At 37.0% G+C, this 22,034-nt stretch overlaps 1 protein-coding gene across 4 annotated transcripts in view; it reads right to left on the minus strand.

Moving 5' to 3' along the window:
• Window positions 1–22,034, minus strand: part of GBE1 (1,4-alpha-glucan branching enzyme 1) — a 274,774-nt gene that overhangs the window by 37,314 nt on the left and 215,426 nt on the right. For 3 of the 4 annotated variants that reach the window (XM_043509634.1, XM_043509617.1, XM_038403530.2), the window contains 2 exons: window positions 5,823–6,007; window positions 4,386–4,516 (listed from right to left, as the gene is read on the minus strand). In XM_043509634.1, the coding sequence (XP_043365569.1) occupies window positions 4,386–4,516; window positions 5,823–6,007 (316 nt within the window). Of the gene's footprint in view, window positions 1–4,295; window positions 4,517–5,822; window positions 6,008–22,034 lie in introns of all 4 variants that reach the window. The other variant, XR_006279482.1, reaches the window with a different exon arrangement.

A 22,034-nucleotide genomic window follows, 5' to 3' on the forward strand; every position in this document is an offset into this window, starting at 1 on the left:
CCTATCTATGGGTAAAGTGTTTTACTAGAAAACTGAATCCAAAAATCCATGGCTTTAATTACAGAGCAAAAATTATGAAAAAAGCCATTCCCCCTTAAAAAGTAATTTTAAGAACTGAAGCCTAAAAAATCAGGATTTTGGGTAGTTGACGAGAGAAGCTAAATAAGGTTAGTCTAAGTGAGTAAAAGTATATAAGCTGTTAACATGCAGAACTATTTCATTTAAAATTGGCATTAAAAACATTTCTACATAATACATATAATATAAATGTTAGACTACTATAAAAGATTCAGTTAAATAGAAAAGAAGAAAATAAGCTTCTTTTTGTGATTTTTTTTTTTGCCCATAAACTGTCCAAGTCAGCTATTTTTATTGATTAATGGTTTAAAAAAAATCTAAGCTAACAATATTTTAAATGCTCCTAAAAGAAATCAAAGCATATAATTTTTCTCTTCTCTGGCTATACAGAGTATAAGTAAGGAAGGGCTTCCCATTTACTTGCTTAGTTGATAAAATAATTTATACTCTTGACTTAAGACTCCAAAAATAAGCGTAACTCCTCTAGAACTGAAAAACCAAAAAGACTTTTCACAGCTTTATCTACACTAAGGAAATTCTGGAATTTTTTCCCCTCACCTTTACTAACACTGGTTCTACTAGCACAAGGAACATTTGTAGCTCCAGTACAGATTGACCACCGGCTACCCATAGTGTTTTAAGCCTTGTGTACGGTAACACTACTTAGAGCACGTCTAATTGACAGTACTTAAAACACTGCTGGCATCCAGTGACTCTTCTCCACTAGTATGCCCACTATTGCCTTGCTTGATCTCTTGCAACTGAGCAGAGTATGAATAGCTCTCAGGGGCCTTTCAGTTCTGGGAGTGTTCCAACAAATCCCTGTGCAATATTAATTCTAGCATCCATCTGTTCAAGATTCACTGACCCCAGGTTTCCCGAAAATGGGAGATTCTGCCACACTGATGCATGCCTGGCTAGTGGAACATCCTATAAAAGTCCTGCTGAGCTCTCTTTGGAACCTGTTGAGATGTTTAGGCTTAATTCTAGCTCTCTACTTTGCCATCTTTGGTTTGAGAAGTGGAGAACCATCGTCTTAGTTATGCTTTTCTGAAGGAAGACGAGATACTCTTCGTCTGCCATTGTTTTCTGACACAATCTCACCCAGCTTTTCCTCAGACGGAATGGAACCAAAATTTAGATGTGCACAGGATCTGCTCAGAGTGACGGTCTGCTGTCCAAGGTCTCAGTTAAAGATTATCACTGTACAAGAAGTCATAGAGCATGCAGTTTAACACAGTGTGTTTAATAATATATCTATGACAAAGGCTATGACGAGGAATATTTTCTTTAGGAGAAACACCAGAACATAGTAGTGCTTGTGAAACAGGTGGTTGCAAGTGAGGCTCTCAGACCTGCAACTGAGGCCTCAAAGCCCCTTCACAAGATACTCTAACTTCTCCAACATGGTCCTTGTGAAAGAAGTCTCTCTCTGGAGAGATCACCATGACCTTGCCTAGGTAAGCAACGGCCATGTCTACCTTTGGAATGGCTGTGAAAGATCACCTTGGCTCTTGGGATCTGTTAAAATAAAACCAAAAAAAACAAAACAAAAAAGGGCCTGCTTTGTGAGAAGGCTGTTTGTGGTTGTCCTCCTGCTGGGAATCTCTGCCTGAGCATAGGTGGTGCTTTGCATTCCTTTTGTCTGCTTTAGAACCGCAGAGCACAGAAAAGAGGGAGCCACAGTCTTGATGAGACCCAGAAACCCAAAGCTAATCAGGCTGAGAGCAAGAGGGCCATAGTTCACTCTCTATTATATTAGCAAATGGTATAATTTCTGGACTTGCTTCTGTTTCTTAGACAGCTCTGCCATAGGTAGTAGAGCAGCAGAGGCTTGTTACAGGGAGCTTAGAAGGGAAGTCTTGCACTGGAGTACCCTAAGGGATAAAGATGAAGCAGCAGGAAGGGAAGCAGAGATTTGATACAGATAAAAAAAGGTCACTACTATTCAAAAAAATTATTTAAAAACTCCAGTTTTCAACATAGCACAATACAGCAGGAGAGCATCAACTCCTGACCTAATTCAGCAGATAGAGGCAGAATTTCTGCCCAGTGGAAGTAAGAGACAGACTGTCTTGCAGATGAGTAGGCCTGCAGCAGCACTGAGTGACCCGAATTCCTAGCAGAGGAGGCAGATCAAATTTATCATGGTTTGGGAGAAATGTTATGAACCAGAACCACCAAATTTTATGGGAAAATACATAAAATGGCATCTTTCAGAAAAGCAAATCCATTAGGAAAAAAATTAAAATAGGCTTAACTGTAAAGAGACTAGTAGTAGACTATGTGATTAAATTGTACAAAAATATTGTCAAGCAAAAGTATTGTCAATGTTAGGCCTCAAACTTCCGTATGCTTCAAAAAGCCGTGCAAAATTAAGCTTAAGCTTGTGGTTGAAACGCGCTGCAACCAAACAACTTTTTATGCTGACTCCTATGTACTTATCAAACCAACATTACCCACGTTTAAAACTCAATTGGTTATAAAAAATAAATAGGCCTAAATGATATGACTAACTAACAACTGGCTACAGAAAAATAAGTATGCATCAATTATACAATTAGGGCAACCACACTAACCACGTTAACAATGTGGCCCACCCTAATTGGTTGGTCTGTTTTAAAACATGGCCATCATACCAGATAAAAACAATGAAGGCACAGAACCAAGTGTGTGCTTGGTCATAAGGGAAATCTGACCCACACCCCCTAAACCAAAGGGACGTGCACTTCTCGACTGTCTGTACCTGGCCAGTGCAGAAAACAGCTAACTAAAGGGTAATGTATTTTTGAACAAATGCAGGTAAGATTATGAAGTAAAGAAGTCTGGTTGTTTGAGATGATTTAACCTTAGTTGTATCAATACTGTAGTGTAAAATCAATTGTAAGTGGCTGGTGTATAATAGCTTTGCATGTATTTGTGCTTGTCTTTCAAATACCGAGTGGATAAATGTAAGGTTGTCGTCCATTAGCTCCTTGTATGTGTAGTTGTGCTTGTTTTTGGTATATCCCTGCCACCAAAAATAATAGCTTTACTTATGCTTGTCTTCAGTGCTTCTGTTATAACCTGCCAGGACCAGCCTATGTAAAGTCACTGTTCAAAAACTCCTAAATGGTCTACAATATTACATGTACTTGTGCTTTTCTTCAATCTGCCATTTATATTAATTCTTATTCAATGCTGGTCTTTGTTTTTGCTTTTCGTATTTTGCCCATGGTGTCTTTATAGTCAAAAATCATTAAAAATCCTTTTTTGAGGAATTTGAGTAGTACTCATCTTTTAAAATCTTGACTATTAAACAACAATAAAGAGTGTTACATTGAATACAGAACTGCAGTACACGGGAACTATGGGCATCAGTTCAAATTAAGCAATTTTTAACAAAACTAGCTAAAAATGCTTGGGAATAGAAGCCCTAAACTGAACACCTCAGTAATTTTTAAAACAGTGACTGGTAATTCATACCAGTCCAAAAGCAGGTTTGAGTACTGAACCTCTGGAATCTGAGAAGGCTTGGAAACAAGGAATGACTAAGCTAATATTCAGGTTTGGGATTTAATTATGGCTTACAACTGTGGTAGATACCCATAAAATTACACCGCAAATCTGCAGGTCATTTGGCTTGCAGGCCAAAGTCTAATCCATTGCAACACAGGGCCTGCCAGTCTAGTCAGACTAACTTTCTGTTTGAATTTTGCCATCTTTAAAATGGGCTTAATAAGAAGTTGTTGTTTTCCATCTGCAGACCTCAAAGGACTTTATGAAAAATCAGGTAGCACAGACTAGTATAATTTTACACATATGGGTAACCGATGCACAGGTAAATGGTGTAATTTGCCCAAGTTCACAAAGCAAATTTGTCAGACACAGAAGTTGTGTTCTGACTCACCGGCCAAGGCCTAACCAGGACTACAGTGTGGGGCGGCTCCTCACAACCATCTAGTGGCATAGTTTCCATACTGTAGTAACAACAACAACAACAACAACAACAACAACAACACTTAGCACATACTAAAAACAGGGCATTAGAATAAGAACTGAACATGTTCTCAAACTGCTACTTCTACTTGCACTTCCTGCTGGATGATCATACACAAGTATAGTTAGGAATCTACATTTACTTTACAGTATGTTTTTTTTACTGTACACTATACAATATCAAACATTGTAAGCTTATTATGTGGATATAAAAAAGTAAACAAAACATTATTTCTTACCTTTTCATTAGTTTGTATTCAAGTTAAAAATAAAATTAAAGGTAAGCTTTGAACTTCTATGACCAAGCAGAATAGTAAACAAAAGGATATTTTCCTTGAGTTTCAGCACCCACTCTGTATTCAGCATAGCTTTTAGATGGATGGAAATTGAATATAAAAATTAGATTTGCCCTCTCAAATACGATGACCTTATTTGATTCATGATTTTCAGTCACAAAAGCCTGGGAAGAAAATAATAGTTACATTTTAGTTGTTACAAAAATAATACATTCCTTATTTGTAATTAAAATGCACTACAATAGGAAGTTACATTGCAACTTTGCTTGAATTTAACTAAAAGCAAAACTGACAAAAAGATTAACTCTGGTATCAATACAGCTTTAAACCATAAACTCTCTCACAGGGTATATAACTTAATATAAGATTTCAGATCAGAAAACTATATCTTTAATTTTTAAACAGCTAAGTAAGATGTAAAAGAAAAAGGTGGAGCAGAATTCAAATATACATTTTACAGTGGCAACTGAAAAAAAAAAAAAGACACCTGATGAGAATTCTTTTGAGGCAAAGATAAATTATGCATCAGCGTCCACACACGCTTCTTCCCAAAAATGGTTGTGAATGTCCCTTAGTTTTAAAAAAAGGCACCAACTCTTTCTAGTCTGGATCAGCATCACTGCCACTGTGGGTCATTTAGAAGTTGAACAGAAGATTCGAAATAAGCAGGATGCTTTTTTGTATTGCATAATGTGATATGGGGAAGGATCAATATTTGCCCCTTAGTGCTGAAAATGGCATTGATGATCAATCATGCTAGGATACGTAGGACCTGCAACAAAAAACTATTCCATATGCAATACCTTTGCTCTATCTGTTTGTTAAAGCCACACACAAAGAAAATAACTACATGGCCATTTCAAACAGTCCTTTAAAGAGAAAGGATTCTGAACAGAATATACTTAGTGAGTATGTGTGCCAAAGCTATAATGCCATCTAAAACTTATTTAACATTGAGAAACTACAGAAGGTCTATTAGTCTGTCAGTTTTATAACAAAAGCAGTACAATACAATATGCAGGTATAACTGTAAATATAGCATTGACAGCTTGAAGTTCAGGAGACTATAACATAAGATACACTACATGGAAAGTGTTTTCCTGATGACAGAATAATTATTGACATGAAAAGAAATTGTCAAAACAATTAAGACATTTCCAAAGCAATTTTTCAATTGGCAGAGTTTCATTATTTGCTTTAACCAATCTGAATTAAAGTTTCTAAATGAAGAAGCAAAAAAATAATAAGAAAAAGCTCCCTGTGAAAGAAAACAAGACACTGTTCCAGATTTTCATTATCTGCAGAAGAGACTTCAGTGACATGTTTTGACAATCTCAAATATGTAACAGGGCATTACAGTGCATAATAAAGTGCCATTTAAAATTTTTGCATATAGATTTTATATTCTTGTAATTCTGAACATGTACACTACTGGTGACCAAAACATAACATTTAGCGTACATAGCTTACCGGGGGAGATGCAAGCCAGCCAAATCTTTCTTCCAATTTATTCATATCTCTGTCAAATGCATTTAGGAATCTATAGCGAAGAATGTGATCATCGGCTAAATGAAACTGTCTCCTGGCATAATGGTAACTCTCATTGTTTCCTTTTCTGGGGAAGTCTAACCATTCTGGATGCCCAAATTCATTACCTGTATTTAAAAATATTCATTAGGAAATGGTAAGAAATATACATAGACATGATTAAGAGACACTGGGAACCTGAGCATACATTGTCTCCAGCACTGTAGTCACCCGCTTCATTCTCTGTTTTGGTTTCAAAGATTTAAAAAGCCTTCAGCTTTTTTTTGGTAAACTGTCAGCTCAGTGAGCGCTAAGATGATAATCAAGCATGACATTCTGTGAGAGGTGAATTCTCACTTGAGATGGAGAGACAAGTGACAGAGTAATCGTGATGGAGTAATGAAAGGGTATTGCTGTCCCAAATATGAGCTACCTTTATCCATACCACAGTCCAAAAACTACACTTGATTTTTGTCTTAATAATTGGAAACTCTTTTGTCATGGAAGAGCAAATGTTTTCTTAAAGACCACTCTGACCTTATATATCATAGCTGGATTGCTTGATGTTAAGGCTGACTTTACAAAGCAAGACTATCCAGCTTCTCATGTTACCCAAAAGATGTCTAAAAACAAACAACAGGTATCAAAAATGATATATAGTCCACCAAAAGGATATAAAACCCACTTTATAAAAATTTTCCTGTCTTCAACAAGTTACCTAACCTTTTATTGAATTTCTACACTATATTAAGTTCCCCTTTCCCTGTTAGCCCTTTTGGTTCATGATCTGTTTTGTCTGTTTCAAAAAAGGACCAACTACTGGTCTTTTTGTTTCTTTTAGAAATATTAAAATGTTGAGATTTGTATGTATGAGATTTCTCCTATTTTGGAAAATGGAAACACTAACCTGAAGTCTTATTGTCTAACCCATTCAATAGTATCTATAACTAACTATATCTATATATTTATATTCCAGTGCTTACTTTATCCTTAAATGGACAGATTTTGATTTCCTTGCCTGCCTTCACAGCAAATGTAGTATCTGACTTTTAAGGGTTGGGTTTTTTTCGGCCATCTTTCACTATACGATTCCACATGCTCCAAAATCTTTTAAATAATAGGGAGATCGCAGCTGGAGAATATCCTAATTTGGCTTTTAAAAGAGAATATTAAATTTGATTAGATGCATATTCTCTTTTGCAACAGTACCTCAGTATCTTTTTTTAATTTCCTCACCATATTGTCAACACAGTTTGTGTGCAGTCCACTATTATTCCAAGGTCATTGTAAAAGTCCTACTGTGATTCTGATTCATTTATTTCATATTTTTGTTTATGGTTTTGAATCGAATGTGAAATGTAATGGCTATGTTTGTCAACATGAAATTCAATTTGCCACGTGTTTGCACATCTCTAATGCATATAATAATATTGCAAAAGAGTTTCCTATATATTTTTTTTGTAGTTGTCTCTTTTTTCTTTTAATCATTTCTTTGACCAAACTAACGTTCCTATAGCCTGAACCACGAATATTCACACAAGCCTGTTTGATAACCCACATTAACATCTGCCACCTTGGAAATGTCCTCCAGGCCTTCCTGGTGTCACATACTGTGGAATGCAGATAATGTTGCTACACATATAGATTAAGTATCCAGGAGATGGTTTGGTTTCCTCTTCCCCCCACCCCTCCTCTACCAAAACACAGTATATACTAGAGCTTGCGTAGATGTTTGGTGAAATTTCAGTAATTCCTTTTATGTCATTTTCACACATTCCTTCAAAGACTCTGGATAGGTTCACAAAGACTATGGGAGTTAGTACACCACCAGGACTGGGATAATGCTATGCATGTCCTTAGTAAGTGAGGGACAGATCTCCCAGCCATCATATTTTCTTTTAATTTAAATAATAATTTGTGTTTTGGGACTTTTCTACACCACATGGAATTGCTGATGGCAATGCTGCTATTTGCCAGAGGTGGTACAGGTGGACCCCAGCCTTTCCTATTATTCTTGTATCAGGTGCATTCTGGTAGCTGAAATGGGAGAGTCTTTCCCTCCCTCCCCCGCCCTTTTTTTTTTTTTTTTTTTAAAGGGATTTGGGAAGAGGTGGAAATGGTAGGAAATTTTCTTGTTCTCTGTGGTAGATAGTTCATTAGTAAGACCAGGAGACCTGTTCAGGTTTCATGGTGCCCTCAAAATTATTTACAGCTCGACTGACATTGTCTTAATGACCATGAGCCTGATCGTTAGTTGTCCTGACTGGGTTCTGGGGAGGGTAGATCTTTAAGCACTATGTGAACACCAGGGGTAACTATCAATATAGGCAGCATATGGCCTGCATAGGAACTCATAGCACTTGTGTGGTCCGGTAGTCACATCAGCCTACTGCAATCTTATACCATATACAAAAGTTCTGAGAAACTTTATATATTTTAAGGAATCTTTATGTATGGGAAAAGATGTTTAAAATCTGCGTTTTGAAGAAGGGAAATTATTAAAGTATATTAAAATGAATGGTTCCAGTAAAGTATATGCTAGGTCACCCCCTCCAGTTTTCATTTCTTCCACATACAGCAATATTCACGTTTGAGTAATTGTGAAAACCTCTACTCACAGAAGTACTATTGAGATTTCTTTTCCTGTAATTAATTTTTTGCTGTTTGATGTGAAGGTCCAAATTATAAAGTGACAACAAGCCAGCTGGTATAAGTGATGCAATGCAAGACAATGAAACTAATCGGGGGAAAAAAGCTCTGTTAACTGAACATTTTGATTAGTGAATGTTTTTGCTTTGTTTCTCTACACTGTAATGCATAATAATTTTACTACGGAATTAATTAAAGTGTACCATTGCCTACATGCTGTAGATATTATATATTTCTTTCCTGACACCAAGGGATAAGCTGATGTGTACAAATTATCAATTGCACAATTCTAATGGGACCTGTGCATTACTGCCATATTCACTGTGCTGTCAATTTATCATCAATGCATTTGTATATTAAACTATAAATATATTAAAACCTTCAACATAAATTATTTTGCAATATTTAGCTGGTGCTGGTTAGTGCTTGGCTGAAGCCCAAGGGGCTGCTAAAATTGTGTTGATCTTTTTCCTTTTCAGACAGTTTTGATAGCAGTTTTATACACCAGCAGTCTCCTAAAGAGCAAGACTAAACTGATTAGACAAAAGGGCAGTTTTGTGGGATCACACAACATAACTGCAAAAGAGGGGGGCAGCAATGTATTGTAGCATAGAATAAGTGCTTAAGGGAACTTAAAATTACATCAATGGTAAAAAGTTTTTTTTTTTTTTAAATGGAATTCTGAGGTATCTGAAGTCAGATCTTGTAGCTTGTAACATCCTTTTCAGAAAACAAACATTTCAAAAGATTGCTACCCTAATCCTCATTTCTCTAGACATTCCGATACTCTTGGTAAGATAAAATCAAAATATTCTACAAGTCTCACACATCAATTTTTTTTTTCATTTTTGTTACCAAGTCTGTTTCAGTCTGTTAATTAGTATACTTAAAGAACTAAAACATCTCTACATTGCCTTAAAAATATGGTAATATCAGCTTAGGCCCCAGTCTTCAAATAAGCTCCATGCAGGAAGACTCCTTCTCCCACATGGAGTCCCTCTCACTTAAGTCAATTCCCAAGTCACCTCCCCTTAAAATGTGTGAAAGGGTTTGGGTCTAGGTCCATATACTGTGAAAGCTGGTCTCTCCAAACTGTTGTATGATATATTTGGTGTATAAAGCAGATGGTGGCAAGACAATTACTTTGTATTTCTTAAACAGAAAAACAACCCTGATGCAAAAACTGCTTGACAAACACTCCAAAAGGGTAAAAATTAAACAGTGAAAAAAGCAGCTAAAATTTAAAATGGAGTTGTCAAATAAATACGTGTTCTGCTCCAGAGACCTAGGTCCAGATTTTTAAATGTATTTAGCTGTTGCTGTACTCAACCTTTCAACACCTAACTGATTTAGGTGTTAGTATTAATTTCAAAAGGCCTAAGTCTCTTAAGGGCCTAAATCCCTTTTGAAAATGAGGTTCAGACACCTAAATCAGTTAGGAGCTGCAAGACTGAGTGCAGCAACAACCAAGTACCTTTCAATAGCGTGGGCCCAAGAGTCTAAATCAGTGCTCTTTTAAGTCAGTGAAATGACTCCTATTCACAAGGGTAATTGATTTCATCTATTTCATATTTTAAATTGAGGCAAAAAGCCACACCTTTCCTGTTTCTCTGGGCTTTTTATTGACAGAACATATTCTGCATGTACCATCTAGTTAGTGGCTCTCCCCTTCACACCTTTGGCTAATCCTTTTCCCCCCCAGTATTTTTGATTCCATTGCATCTCCTGCTCAACATGTATCCATACATTCATCACACCCCTTTATATATCGAGTGCTTTCTCTTGTCCCAATCACTTTCTTTGCAGATCATTCTGGAAGACGCAGAGAGAACAGATATGCCTGGATTGATTAATAACTTTTCTTCCTGGCCCTCAAAAATTAGAAGAACTATCTGTGATGATCTGTACCTTGGAGGAAACACCCTACACCCCCATGTTCAGCTTTATAAAATGATTGTGTAGGATCCAATGCAAAGTTTTTCATGTTGGGTGTCTTTGGAAGGCTCATGATGCACTGAGCATAGTTGTTATAGTAATTGTTACAGAAATGTTATAGGTTATAATTTCATGTATATAGTTATGAGGCTGAAAAGGTATCCTCATGGCTTAAAATAAGCCAGGAAAAAACTCTACAAGAGCTGAGAGGAAGTTCACACCTCATCCGGGTGTGTATGGAACAAACCCAGCCCAGCCTCACAGGAACAAAGGACGCAGCCCTAGACAGCAACAAAAGAATCTGTTGGACTCTCGAGGGAGTCACCCTCCTTCCTTTGGTCAGTTTGGAACTGCAATGAGGTAATGCTCACCTGATTCCGAACAAGGGGTGGGTTGGGGGGTGGAGAGCCAAGAGGGCAGAAAGAACATGGTAAAAGGGAGACACATTTGCCATGCTCTTCCTCTCTCTTCCACCCAAATCTCGCTTCCACATTAAGCGACTGAAGCGCTGATCAAAGGGGAGAGCCTGGCTGAAGAGCAACCAGCCAGCCTGTGGTGAGAAGCATCTAAGTTTGTAAGGGCATTGAAAGGGTTAAGATCTTAAAATGAGTTTTGCTTTTATTTCATTTGACCAAATCTGACTTGTTATGCTTTGACTTATAATCAATTAAAATCTATCTTTATAGTTAATAAATGTGTTAGTTTATTCTACCTGAAGCAATGTGTTTGGTTTGAAACATGTCAGAGACTCCCCTTGGGATAAGCAGCCTGGTACATATCAATTTCTTTGTTACACTGAAGAACTCGTATAAGCTTGTAGCGTCCAGCGGGCTTAACTGGACACTGCAAGAGGGAGGTTCCTAGGGTTGTGTCTGGGACCAGAGATATTGGCTAGTACCATTTAGTTGCAAGTCGCTGGGAGCAGCCTATGCCTGGAGTGGGTGTTCTCACAGCATTGCCCCATCACTATGTCTTTCACCCCAAATTAGAAGCTACATATTTGCTTGCCTTATGGGTCAGATCTACATATCTCTGTATGTGGATAGTGTCTCTTGCTTTGTTGCACACCCTAAGTAATATGAATTGTTTATGTACAAAGAGTGTGTTAATTATGTCCATATTTGAAGTAGATAATCCAAAATTATACCTTGATTTATTAAAATAAATTTCTTAAAAAGGGGGAAATTCCAATTAATACTGTGAGCTAATACTGAAATACAGTCTTTGAAATGAATCAAACATAAAAAAGCCACATAAGAAAAGAATTGAAAAAATTAAAACTCAAATGTTTTGACAAAATGGGTTTTTGTCACAAATTGCAGATTCATCAAAACCAAAACATTGTTGGAGAGAAGGCATTTTGAACTTAACTTTTTTGCAGGCCCAGACTGGAACTGCTGGTCAAAGAAAGAGACCCATCTCAGAATAACTAATAGCCCAACAGGGCACTCACCTTGCATGTGTTAGATGCAGGGATTTGGATCTAAGTCTCTCACATCATAGCTAAATACCCTAATAACTGGACTATTATGAAAAAGGAAAACATTTGAAGTCTTAAAAATTTTGATGGGACAGAAACTGTTCCCTGCCCAGATCTAGAAAAATAATATACAACTACATGTGCGCACACAATTACACTGTCAACACAAAACTGCTTATGGTATATTGGCTTTTATTGCTTTTGATACTTTTTAAAAAAATGGCATTTATTTGTTACTCACCTTTTGTCCTCCAAAGAAGATCCTTTTGAAATACATGTCACTTACAATAAATGTTTACTTGTCAAAGCAGACAGATCTGTTGTATTTTTCATTCAGTAGTAAAGGCAAGCAGGCATAGGTTAATGCAAAGAAACCATTATCAGACCATTTGCTGTATCTCATACCAAAGACTATATTTAAATTCAAGAGACTTCACAGGTTACGGTCTATCTCCTGCTGAAGAATTCTTAGACGTCTGCACTCTTGCAAGATGTTGTATTAATCGAATATTTATTCTACAGTTAAAAGGTCCATCAGTTTTATTTTCCAGTTTAACATACTGACTATTTCAAAGTCCATCATGCTATGTCTTGGTACACAGGGTGTCAGCTTAGATAAATGCAGTTAATGTTTAATTCTGCTTAGATGTTATAAACACTTCCCCTCCTCTACGAGAGGGTCTAATTTCTTTGACATATACTAGAGTCCGCAATTCTTAAGATTTTTTTTTTTAATTTAAACATTTTGCTGATCACAGCACTTTTCAAGTTCAAGTACTCCTAAAATACTTTCTGCAAATCATATTCATTGTAATCTATTTCCGACAACATCATTTAGCAAATAAGAGACAGAGACAATAAAGATATTTCTCTAAGCCTGTAATGATACCCTGGCCTTCCCAATTTTTTTGATTTAGAAGGTAAAAGGAACAGCAGTTTCAAATTCTGCTAAAATTTGAAAAAAAAAACCAAAACAAAACAACCAACCATCCTATAACGTAGTAAGAAAGCCTCTCTCTCTCTCTCTGTTATTCTTCTATTCTGCTTTTATTATATGTAAATTCTGCTTAATGGTATGATGGACATCAATGTTCTTATTCTTATTCAAAAGAACTGTTTGCATATCTGAGAAGCTATTTTGTTTTATTCTTTAGCATGGTGGACAACTAGTCTCATGTGTTGAATGATGTAAATATTTAACATAGATTGTGTGTAGATATCCATTACAGCAAAAATATTTCAGAAAAACACATGCTCCCCTACTCTAACCTCTTGTGTTTTTGCAGATTTGAGTTGCCATTCCCTTAACTTTTTCTGTCTAGGGCAGAGGTTCCCAAACTTGTTCCACCGCTTGTGTAGGGAAAGCCCCTGGCGGGCCAGGATGGTTTGTTTACCTCCACAGGTTTGGCCGATCGTAGCTCCCAGTGGCTGCGGTTTGCTGCTCCAGGCCAATGGGAAGCGACGTGGGCCGAGGGTCGTACTGGCCGCCAGTTCTTGCGGCTCCCATTGGCCTGGAGCAGCAAACCGCGGCTACTGGGAGCCGCAATCAGCCGAACCCGCGGACACAGCAGCTAAACAAACCGGCCCGGCCCACCAGGGACTTTCCCTGCACAAGAGTCGGAACAAATTTGGGAACCACTGGTCTAGAGGTATAACTAGTTGTTCTGCTTCCTACAGCTTTGAGTCCTTTCCCTAGAGGGTTTTTCTCCTCCTACTCCAATATACATCTTTCTATTTTCCAAATATTTTATTTCAATTTTTATATTTTTTTTCTGAATTCCTTTTGCTCTAATAAATAATGTTAGTCCCATGCTTTTGTTACTGATTTAAACTTGTTTACCAGATTAAGTCAAATCACATTATGAATTGGTAACTCAGAACATGAGATTTTGCAATTCTCTAGCTTTTGTTGTGGACATCATTAAATTATCTATCCTAGTTATGGGCACTGAACACTACAGAAAAGTATGTGTAGCTTGCTTGGGGGTTCTTGTACACCCATGTGCAAATCAGACTTAGTTTGAAAGTTATAGTTAATAGTTTACTGGCTGAATGTGCTACATTGTTCAGGATAAGACATTGTCATGTCTTTAATGTATCTGAAATTCACTAGTCACCCTTCTCCCCTCATCCCCAATTTACAATTTCTGCAGTTTAAAAAAAAAAGCAGCTTTGTGTTTTCTCATTTGTGGTATAAGAATTATTATTTATTAGCCCTCCCATTTCTACCTTCATTGTCAGACTCCACTGGGGGAGAAATTATTGAATTATCTTAATCAATACCATCACAAGTTTTTCCTCCCCCCCCCCCCGCAAAAAAAATAATCTTGTCCTACACCCAATCCCTTTTCAATTTCTCATATTCTATTTCTGATTAATTGGTCTCTTCTCACTGAACCACTTCACAACTGGCTTTACATAGGAATTAAAAAACAAAAACTCCCAAAACTCATGCCAGTAAAAGTGTTCAGTCCTCACATTCCAGGTAATTATAATTGCATTATTCATTTTATCTGCCCAGGCACAAAAAAATTCTGTTGAGAAATCTATACTCTATATAATGTCTATACATGGAGGCGCCAGGTGACTTAGGGCAGTGGTTCTCAACTAGGAGTCTGTTTACCCCTGGGAATACTCAGAGGTCCTCCAGAGGGTACATCAGCTCGTCTAGATATTTGCCTAGTTTTACAATAGGCTACATAAAAAGCAGTAGCAAAGTCAGTACAAATTAAAATTTCATACAGACAAAATGAGAATGTAAGCAATTTTTCAGTAATAATGTACTGTGACACTGTTGCATTTTTATGTCTGATTTTGTAAGCAAGTAGTTTTTAAGTGAGGTGAAACTTGGGGGTACAGACTCATGAAAGGGGTACAGTACTCTGGAAAGGTTGAGGACCACTGATTTAAGGCTTGTTTACATGGCAAAATAGACTCGGCATAGCTATAACAGAAAATCCCTCAAAGCCAGATCCAAAGTCCATTGAAGTCAGTGGCAGCTGTTCCACTGACTAGGCATTATTCAGTGTGTCTTCTACTACTCCCCAATAAACCCAGATGCAACAAAAATTTGGCTGCCTCATTTAAATTGTAATAGACCTACATGGCAAAATAACATTTAATTTTAAAAAAAGATTGTTTCAACTTTAACATACTTATTTGGAGGTTTCTATCACCAAATACTTTATGTTGATAATATTTAGCAGAGCATTAGATGTCAGAATGGGGCATAGATGATAATATTCACTGTTAATAATGAAAGGCAAAGAATTATATTAGAATATTTTAGTGATTCCAGACTAATATTTTCCCAAATAAAGCTTCCCCCAATCTTTCTGCAGATACTTCAGAAGCCATTTTACTCATACATTTAAAATATCGAATATTTATGAATTAGAGTAGCAATGTGAACTATTTGGGCTGCTTTGACATTTTTATACCACAATATCCTGACCATTATTTCCAAATAAATAATGGGTTGTGGAAACGCATCTTACTAACAGCAATGGCTTTCAAATTAACACATCTTCATTGCTTTTAGTGCCTAGATATGTAGCGTACATTATTTAAAACTCACTTTCTAGAGAGTCCTGAAATATTAAAGAACATATGATGGAAACATTCCACATCATTTATGTTATTAAATTGCAAATGTCTTAGACAGAGAAGTGATAGATGTTGAGAAAAATTATTATAAACTGAAGTTTTGACCACAGAGATTCTAAATATTTCCTTCTATGTAGCGCACAATACAAAATGTTGATCTAGCATTTCATAATTTTACGGATAATGGATTCTAAAAGGGAGAGTTAAACCCAGAGAAGTCTATTGATTAATATATTGTGGGCAAAATCCTGGCCCTATTGAAATCATTGGGGAGTTTTGCCACTGGATTCAATGGGGTCAGATATTTATGGACGAGAAAAACAAAATATAGAAGAGGAGGAAGAAAGATTCCTCCTCCCCTGCCCCCCCAAAAAAGAGAAACTCAAATGCTCAGAAAAGTTATATAAATATTTTGGCTCTGAAACAATGTGAAATAAAAAATAAAGGACAACTATTGTCGGGGGTGGGGTTTTTTGGGGTTGTTGCTGTAGTACCAAAGCTACTTCAGACAGCTCTTTGAGTGTATTTAACTGGAACTGCACAAAAATTGGGAAGTTGAAAATTAAAGTTTGGACTGATTCAAGAAAGCTGTTCAAATTCAAATACCGCTACCTTGTATGTGGGGCCTATAGATACACCTTATACTTAATTACACTACACAGAGGACTGAAATAGGTGTCAAAATTGAGAAGCAACGAAGCTATCTGGGAGCTTCAAAACTCAGTGCAAAAATGTGTAAAACAACCCTGTCAGTTATTTTTGCAAACTCCTCCAGACTGACTAAAAAGAGCCATTATATTTGTCATGTATTTGATGCAAAAAATTTCTGAACATCCCAAGTGACACACATCAGGATTCATGAACATATAAATATTCATGAAATAACAGACATTCAGAATTACCAATAGGGAAAATTATACTCAGTTTTATTTTAAAATATCACCAAAAAACCTCACACATGAAGCTCCTACTTCAACAAATACTTATAGAGTATCATGACTTTTCATGGTACTTCACAGATGACCGACCAACCACACAATTACTGGCCAAAAGAGCTCACAATCTAAAATCAGACCAAGGTGAAGACAGACAAAATATAGCATTAAGGAAAAGAAGGACAAGACGAAGATGAAGCAAGGAAGGAGGCAAATAACACAGCAGAAGAGTAGACAACAATGGGCAGTGCAGAACAGGGGTAGTTTCAGGAGTCATTTGAAGGAGGAATACATTTGGTTCCAAGCACATGGAAAGGAGGTACAAAGGAAAGTGATAGAGTGAGAAGTGGGCCCAGACCAGTGGGAAAAATAGTGCATAAATGGGGGATGCAATGCTGGCAGGGGAAAGACTTGTAGCATTATAAGGTTCAAATTTATCATCCCCGTTTTCATGTTGAAAGAGACTGGGAGACTGTGAAATACATTTGGATATGGGCTAGAAGATTGTCAGCAGAGTCAGAGGAAGATTACTACAACTTATTACAATGAAGGTCAGATGTTCTCTTGCACACACAACATTACCTTAGACTAAATGCCCAGCCTGATCATAGGTACTAGTGCCTCTGAACAGAAACACAAATGGGCCATATACACAACTTGCTGAATCCTTTATCTCCATGCATTAGTTTTGCAGTTACTATTCAAAAAAACTTTTGTTAGCCTGCTCAAGAGTTCTCTTTGCAACTGGCTTCCCTTTCCTAGAATCTTAAAGCCCATTAGCACAATTTCTTCTGTACTCATTTACTACAGTTATCAGATAAGCTCCCCCACATGGAGCCATTTTCCATTCACACCAAAACAAAATGCAACAATGAAGACAAAAGCACTCAAACACTAGGAGTGAGAACTCTTCTTTCCCTGCCCTCAAATCAAATCAATCACATTAGAACACCACAAAGACAAAGGAGAAAAAAGAACTTGCACTCATAGGGCTTGTCTACACAGAGGTTGTCTTGTGATAACTATTCCAATATTGTTAGAGTAGTACAAGGCCCCTAGTGTGTATGCAGTTGTATTGATATAAAGGTGAGTACACCAGTCCAGTTTATTCCTATAAAGGAACAGGAATGAACAATACTGGTGCACTGATATAACTGCATTCATACCAGGGGTTATATTGTTACAGTTAAATCAGTAAAAGCAAGCAAAAAAACAAAACCCAAAGACTAAATAAAATAAAAAAAAATAAAAGCATCCTTCATTGAAATAATTCCACTGGTACAAAAATTGTGTAAACCCAGTTTCAATCAAAAAGAACAGAAGCATTTCAGCAAAACAAAAAACAAATACTATAATGAAACATAAGTAACATTCTCCTCATGCAACAGTTAAATTTACCAAAATATATATTTAAAAATCTTTGAAGTTATTGTATAATATTTTTTTTGGGGGGGGGGGGGGAAGAAAGGGGAAACTGCAGTCATTCCTTTCGGTTCTAATTTCTACCAAACTCTCAGTAAGCTGGCTTCCCATCTGATTGCTAATATTTTGTTATATGCAAGGCAACCCGCCACTTCCCGTATCCCAGCTATACTCGAATGTTACTAAAGCTAACTATTATGATTTCTTCTTATACACTGTATTTTTATATTTATGTTTTTCTTTCTTAAAGACATGAAGAACACTCTGTTTGAAGTTCACAGGTATCATCTTATGTATGATTTTCATTAAAAAAGGCAATAATATTGCCAATTGTTGACTTTTTACATGATCTTATTACTGAAAAAATGTTTTATAGATTAAACATTTAAAATAAGGGATAAGAAGATTTACTTAATTGTAGTGTAGGAGAGAATTGGCTTTCCCTTAACTAGGTCCATTTTTCTTTTTAACGGCGGCCATTGTTAGCATCTTATAGAATAAAGTACCCAAAACAATATTATTTATAATACACTAGTACCCCAGATGTGCTAGGGAGCACCTTAAAGCTTATCAGGTGAAATAAAGAGAAATCCTCTCTAAGGAGAAAGAGCAGTGACTGTACGTTTTTCATAATCCAAGAGTAGAATCTGTGTCAGGTAAATAGCAGGTGGGGAATAGTTTAGCCGTCTAAACCTCAGGGTTGAAATACTTAGCATCAATGAAGTCACTGCTTCAAAACCTTCTAATCAACAAACACACAGCTTCTGGCTTTTCCCAAACCAAAGCAGCATACACTAGCTTTCACCACAATGCAATAAAGGATCTTTTTTTTTTTTTAAAAAAAAAAAGCCAAATTAAAACAATGCCTCTGTATGTTAAAAAATAGGGTTGTCAAGCAATTAAAAAAAATTAATCACATTGTTAAACAGAATACAATATATTTACATTTTTGTATGTTTTCTACATTTTCAAATATATTGATTTCTGTTAGAATACAGAACAAAGTGTACAGTGCTCAGTTTATATATATTTTTGATTACAAGTGTTTGCACTGTAAAAAGACAAAAGAAATAGTATTTTTCAATTCACTTAATACAAGAAGTGCAATGCAATCTCATGCAAGCCCATTAGCAAGAATTTTTAATAAATCTGTAAACTCAGGAGTAGTACCAAATGATTGGAGAATTGCTAATATAGTTCCTATTTTTAAGAAAGGAAAAAAAGTGATCCAGGTAACTACAGGCCAGTTAGTTTGACATCTGTAGTATGCAAGGTCCTGGAAAAAATTTTGAAGGAGAAATTAGTTAAGGACATCGAAGTCAATGGTAAATGGGACAAAATACAACATGGTTTTACAAAAGGTAGATTGTGCCAAACCAACCTAATCTCCTTTTTTGAAAAAGTAACAGATTTTTTAGATAAAGGAAATGCAGTGGATCTAATTTACCTAGATTTCAGTAAGGCATTTGATACCGTTCCACATGGGGAATTATTAGTTAAATTGGAGAAGATGGGGATCAATATGAACATCAAAAGGTGGATAAGGAATTGGTTAAAGGGGAGACTGCAACAGGTCCTACTGAAAGGAGAACTGTCAGGTTGGAGGGAGGTTACCAGTGGAGTTCCTCAGGGATCGGTTTTGGGACCAATCTTAATTAATCTTTTTATTACTGACCTTGGCACAAAAAGTGGGAGTGTGCTAATAAAGTTTGCAGATGATACAAAGCTGGGAGGTATTGCCAATTCAGAGAAGGATCGGGATATTATACAGTTAATTGGAGTTTAGGCTCCAATTAACCTGCAGCCACCTTCCCTAATCTACAGGGAACCACGCCTTAATTAGCCTTGAGTTTATATATTTCCCCTCTAGCACTCACCCACTGCTCCCTGGTCCTCCTGTATCACAGTGTCTCCCATCACTAATCATTCATTTACACATTTTCTCTGCTCCTTGAAGTCTTTAAACCACGATTTGAAGATTTCAATAGCTCAGACATCGGTGAGGTTTTTCGTAGGAGTGGGTGGGTGAGATTCTGTGGCCTGCACTGTGCAGGAGGTTGGACTAGATGATCAGAATGGTCCCTTCTGACCTTAGAATCTATTAATCTAAGTGGCATACGAATGTTTAGCATACCTGGCAAATGGTAAATACCTTACTATGTCGGCTACAAAAGTGCCATGCAAATGCCTGTTCTCACTTTCTGGTAACATTGTAAATAGGAAGAGGGCAGCATTATCTCCTGTAAATGTAAACAAACTTTTTTGTCTTAGTGATTGGCTGAACAAGTAGAACTGAGTGGACTTGTAGCCTCTGAAGTTTTACATTGTTTTGTTTTTGAGTGCAGTTATGTAACAAAGTAAAATCTACATTTGTAAGTTACACTTTCAGGACAAATATTGCACTACACTACTTGTAGGAGGTGATTTGAAAAATACTATTTCTTCTGTATTTTTACAGTGCAAATATTTATAATCAAGATATATGCTTTGATTTCAAGTACAACAGAGAATACAAGACGTATGTGCAAATGTAGAAAAACATTCAAAATGTTTAATAAATTTCAATTGGTAGTTTCTTGTTTAACAGTGCAATTAAAACTGTGATTAATCATGATTAATTTTTTAAATCAAGATTTGTTTAGTTAATTGCACGAGTTAACTGCGATTAATCAACAGCCCTAGTAAAAATCACTCCCAGTCATCACCACCATCAGACCAAAGAAACAAAAACAAAACACTACTCTAGACTCAAACCTAAAAATATTTGTATACTGTCACTCAGAACACTAATTAAAAAAACAACAAGCAGACTGTTACCAAGCCATGCCTGGTTTTACAATCTGGCCAGGCCTCTCTGGACCAATACCAATCTGTTGTGAGTTGCCCCAACTATTGAATCTGGTCACAGTTCCTAGTTCTGGATCTCTAGATCAATTCAGCAGCCTCAAATTCTAGAACCAGAGACTTAGACCTCCTCAGCGCCTTACTTTTGGACACTTGCTCCCCTGTAGATCCACCTAGCTACAAGCACTCTGGCTTCTAGTTTAACCCCTTCAGGGACAATGTTACAGGAAATGAAAACAGGCTTAGCAATGGAATTTCATAACCACTTTATTCTAATAAAGCACTAGAGTAACAGATCTTTGCAAATTAACCAAAATCCTGAATTCCCCCAGCCCCCTACCACCAAAATCTGGTCTCATCTTTTCTGTGAGTCTGAGGCCTTATCAATATTTCAGGCTAGGCAGAATCCCTCCTCACTGCTCTATCTCCAGCTTGCTCTTCTTGCATGTGGCAATGGACAACCCCACATCCCAGAGCACAGTTGCCCTTTTAAACAGTCTCCCCTTATAGTCTTGTGCCCAGGCTGATAAACTTCAGCCCCCTCCCCCAGTCAGGCTTCTACTGTTCCATGTGGGTGGCCATGAAGACAGGCTCAAAAACACACACTGTTGTCTTGGGGCATGTCTACACAGCAAGCAGGATCCTGTGGCAGCAAGTCTTAGAGCCCCATCTACAGTCTCAGGCCTGTGTTACAGCACTAGACATAGCTGTGTAGACATTCAGGCTCAAGATGGAGCTTGGGCTCTGAAGCCCACATCGCCCTCAAGTTTGTAGTGCCTGAGCACTGCAGCATGAGCCTCATGAGCCAGAGTTTGTAGACCTCCGAGATTCACCACAATGGGATACTGCTTTCTGTGCAGACGTACTCTTGTTGGCTTCTCATGGATAGTGCTTTAGTAGGTGTCAAGCACCTTCCTGGGAAGGGTAGCTGACTGGAATACAACACAATAACCTTACCTTGGGCAAGATTAGAAATTAGCTCAGCACATAAAACAAGATGGGTGTCCGAATCCAACATGGAAATTACAGTACAAAACTGGGTTAAACTGAGCCAGGAATATCTCACTCTGTCACACACAGAATTGTAGCATGGCCAATTCACTCCAGTGAGATGTGCAAATGTTACTAAAAAGTTAATAAATACACTCTAAAGCCTCTTCCAGGATAAGTACTTGATACATTGTACAAAAAAAAAAAAAAAAAAAAAAAAAAAAAAAAGCCAGGCCATCTACCACTCTAGCAACTATTATATATCATGTCAAAGTATTTTTGAACAGTCAAATC

This window comes from Dermochelys coriacea, chromosome 1, assembly GCF_009764565.3.
Source record: "Dermochelys coriacea isolate rDerCor1 chromosome 1, rDerCor1.pri.v4, whole genome shotgun sequence".
In the NCBI taxonomy this organism is placed as follows: domain Eukaryota; kingdom Metazoa; phylum Chordata; order Testudines; family Dermochelyidae; genus Dermochelys; species Dermochelys coriacea.